At 33.0% G+C, this 3,839-nt stretch overlaps 1 protein-coding gene across 2 annotated transcripts in view; it reads right to left on the minus strand.

Moving 5' to 3' along the window:
- Window positions 1–448: 448 nt before the first annotated feature.
- The window catches only part of LOC106867860 (protein phosphatase 1K, mitochondrial), a 24,324-nt gene continuing 20,933 nt past the window's right edge, over window positions 449–3,839 (minus strand). The window contains exon 4 of one of the 2 annotated variants that reach the window (XM_014912902.2): window positions 449–1,424. In XM_014912902.2, the coding sequence (XP_014768388.1) occupies window positions 1,155–1,424 (270 nt within the window). In that variant the 3' untranslated portion in view covers window positions 449–1,154. The remainder of the gene's footprint in view (window positions 1,425–3,839) is intronic. The other variant, XM_014912903.2, reaches the window with a different exon arrangement.

Below are 3,839 nucleotides of genomic sequence, written 5' to 3' on the forward strand. Positions count from 1 at the left end.
TTTGCTAATGCAGGCAAGAAAAACAATTTCATTGATATAGCTATATAAATGAATGACACCAGATTGAAAAAAAAAAAAAAAACAAGAGCAACTACTTAAGGATACCACAGCAAAGTCAAACCAAAACAGATCCAAGGAAAGACAACAAAATCACCGAATCTCACTGTTGAAATGATATAACATTGAGAAGAATGGGATTATGCTATATTGCATGCAAATGCAGCCAACCAAATGTTCAGATGTCAGCAGAAAAAAAAAAAAGAAACAGGCATTGTAATGTCAACAATAATGATGATGATTGCTTTAATAGGTTTGCTGACTGACTTTTATTTCATCTAAAGCAACTGAACAACACACAAGCTTCAGTGAGAATTTGCAGAAATGTGATAAAATGTTAGGAAATATGAAAATAAGAAAATATTTAAGAATTAACAAAAACACACAGAAATAATAGATTGATATTTTTTATTAAACTTTGTATTGATTACTCCATTATTCCATGATTGTAAAACCATCAACTAAATGGTGCTAGCACCAAAAGACTAGCACCTCCATTTTCCAAAACAAAACTGCATTACTTTATCATTGCTCTTGCATAACAAACCATCACAATGGCTCTTTGCTCGTCTTATCTCATTACTGCATCCTACAAGCATACAACTGGATTCCCATCAACAAAAGGAAGTGATTACAGGCTGGAAGTAATCAGATTTTATTACAGTAATTATTGCTGTTGGCTGTTGTTGCTATCATAGATCAGTGATGTTAGTGGCTAAGGTGTAGGACAAGAAAACAGTAAAGCAGAAATTTATAGCAGACACTTCCTTAAATAATTTCCTACTGGCAGTTTAACAAATGGATTCTCATGAGCTGTCACCACGTAAAATTTAGCTGTTAATATTTTTAGTACTAATGCCAAATTACATATCACAGTATACTAAAAGTACAAGTGCAAACCTAATACAGTAAGCTATTGTGTTCATGGCTGAATCTGATATTACGTTATAATGTGTAATGCAGCATTCTGTAAAGGATTGACTACAGGGAGGTGAAGCACAGCAAAGAGGTAGGGCAAGATTCTGAAGGAAAATTTTGGAAACTGTTTTGTCTTTGTTTCTTTTTCTTTTTTCTCTTCTTTTTTTTTCTTTTTCCCTTCAGCAATATCGAACACCTAATAATTGTCGTCCAAAACTATTCTGGTTAGAAGTGTCGGCAGCTTGATACTTGCCCCAAGCACCAAATGGAATGATGAGAGCTGTTGTATTATCTTCAGAGCCAAACTGCATGGCTTGGTCTGTCACCAAATGAGCAGCTTCCTTAGGAATGTCACACTTACTGACTGCATCCACAATTTCTTGGTCTGCAAGCACAAATGTGAGCCCATCTGATGCCAGTACCAAGAAAGCATCTTTTGAGTGTTTAACCTGAAAAAAATATAATTGAAGTAATCAAATTGAGATAAGGTCATACCAAGATAGAAGGTGTAAAACCATCCCACTGTATTTTTTACCAATAAATATTTCAGAATGTTTAAATTTTTGTAATAAGTTATTGTTAATATGACTATAATTTACATTATTTACATTTGACAGATATGTCCTCATCTTGTTTGTTGTTAACACAACTTTTCAACTGATATACCCTCCAGCCTTCATCAGGTGTCTTGGAGAAATTTCAAACCTAGGTTCTCATTCCTAAAGTATTTTTCGATGTTATTATTATTATTATTATTCAGATCACTGCTTGGACTCGAACTCGGAATCTTCAAGTTAGTAGCCCGCGCTCTTAACCACTACGCTATCACTACACCATATGCCCGTGGACATATGGCGTAGTGGTTAAGAGTGCGGGCTACTAACTTGAAGATTCCGAGTTCAATTCCAAGCAGTGATCTGAATAATAATAACAACAACAATAATAATAATAATAATAATAATAATAATAATAATAATAATAATAATAATAATAATAATAACATCGAAAAATACCTCAGGAATGAGAACCCAGGTTTGAAATTTCCCCAAGACACCTGATGAAGGCTGGAGGGTATATCAGCCAAAACGTTGTGTTAACAACAAACAAGATGAGGACAAATATCTGTCAAATGTAAATAATGTACATAATTCCTCATCTCTTAAATATAGAACTGTGTGACTATAATTCTTCAGACTATTAACCTCATCTCTACAGATGAAATATCTTTTAATGTTTCCAGCTTTCTTTTCTTTTTTTTTTCTTTTACTGCTTTCAGTAATGGGACTATGACTATGCTTTTAAGATTTTAGTTGATGATATCAAACCCAAATGTCTGGTACTTATTTTGTTATTCTCTTAAGATATTTTAAGACATGAAATGCAAAGTAGACTTTGAAGTAAAAGCCCAGTTCAGTTGGACTTCAATATTGTAGGGTATTTCTATCAAATGTACCAGTTCTCACTCCATGCTGATACACACACAGAACAAACTTTCATTCAGGTTCTGTCAATCAAATTTCACTCATACAATATTGGTCAATCCAATGCATAAAGTACACACAGATGAGATTGAACCTGAAACCATGCAGTGGTGAAGTAAACTTCTTAGCCATACAGCCATGGCTGCAGCATCAGTTTTGATCACCAAATGAAATGTAGCAGTGATGAAAGTATTTAAAGGTGTTTTCAGTACTTGAAATGAAGTGAATAGTTCCCAAATTTATAATCATATAACTTTATCAAAAGTTTATAATTTTCTTTTTTTTTTTTAATTCACAACATAAACCAGAAAAGAATCTATAACCAATGCTAATGTCACATATTCATTGCCTCATTGCAAGTTTCTGTGATAATTTTAAGAAATACATTAGCAGCAGCAGCTTCATTGACAGCATTGGCAGCGTAAACTTTTAATGTTCATCTTCCATGCTGACAATGGTTGGACAGTTTGACAGGATCTGATGGGTCCGAGAACAGCATTGTACACCAATGTTTGCTTCTGGCATATTTTCTACAGCTGAGTGTCCTTCTTAAAGTCAACCACTTTACAAAGGATACTGGATGCTTTTTTTTTCACGGCACCAGCACTAGTGAGATGACCATGTAACTTGCAGGACTTAGATTCCCTTCAACTGAGTGGGGTTACAGTAAAGAGGGAGGCAACTTTATGCTAAGAGATGATGAATTGAAGCAGCATTTCTCAACTGGGGTTCCCTGGAACCCTAGGGTTCCGCAAAAGGTCCCTAGGAGTTACATGAGAAAGAGTGAGATAAATTAATGCAAATTTCATGATCATAATATTTCTATACATGCACAACATATTATTGGTTATTGTAATATCGTAATATAGACATTATCCTATCTAACTTATTATGGTATCAAAAAAACATAACAATCACTGAAAATGAAATCCATGTGTGTTTATCTAAAAGTTCAACTTCAAATTAAATACTTGTGTAGCAAAAGACAGGCACAGGTTTCACATTAGAGAAGCATGTTACACTTTATCAAATGGCTTTGAAAGTAACATTTCTTTGTATAATTTATTGGTTCACAGTACATTTTGCCTTGATTTAACTTTTGTACTTTTCAATATTGCCAGTAAAGGATAAATAAATAATAAATTGATGCACAATTATTTGTTTTTATTCCATTTACATTTATGTATTATAGGTATATGATATTGGTTACTTATGTTTATTTTTTATGTTTAAGTTTCGATTTTTTTTTTTTTTTGTGTGCTTGAATGAAAACTCCATGATGAGGTATCATAAACAAGCAGTATGAATCTTATCTAGCATTACCAATAAATTTGACAAAGACGTATTAATTTTTTCTGAAATCAGTTATATATATATATAACT

This window comes from Octopus bimaculoides, chromosome 5 (assembly GCF_001194135.2).
Source record: "Octopus bimaculoides isolate UCB-OBI-ISO-001 chromosome 5, ASM119413v2, whole genome shotgun sequence".
In the NCBI taxonomy this organism is placed as follows: Eukaryota; Metazoa; Mollusca; class Cephalopoda; order Octopoda; family Octopodidae; genus Octopus; species Octopus bimaculoides.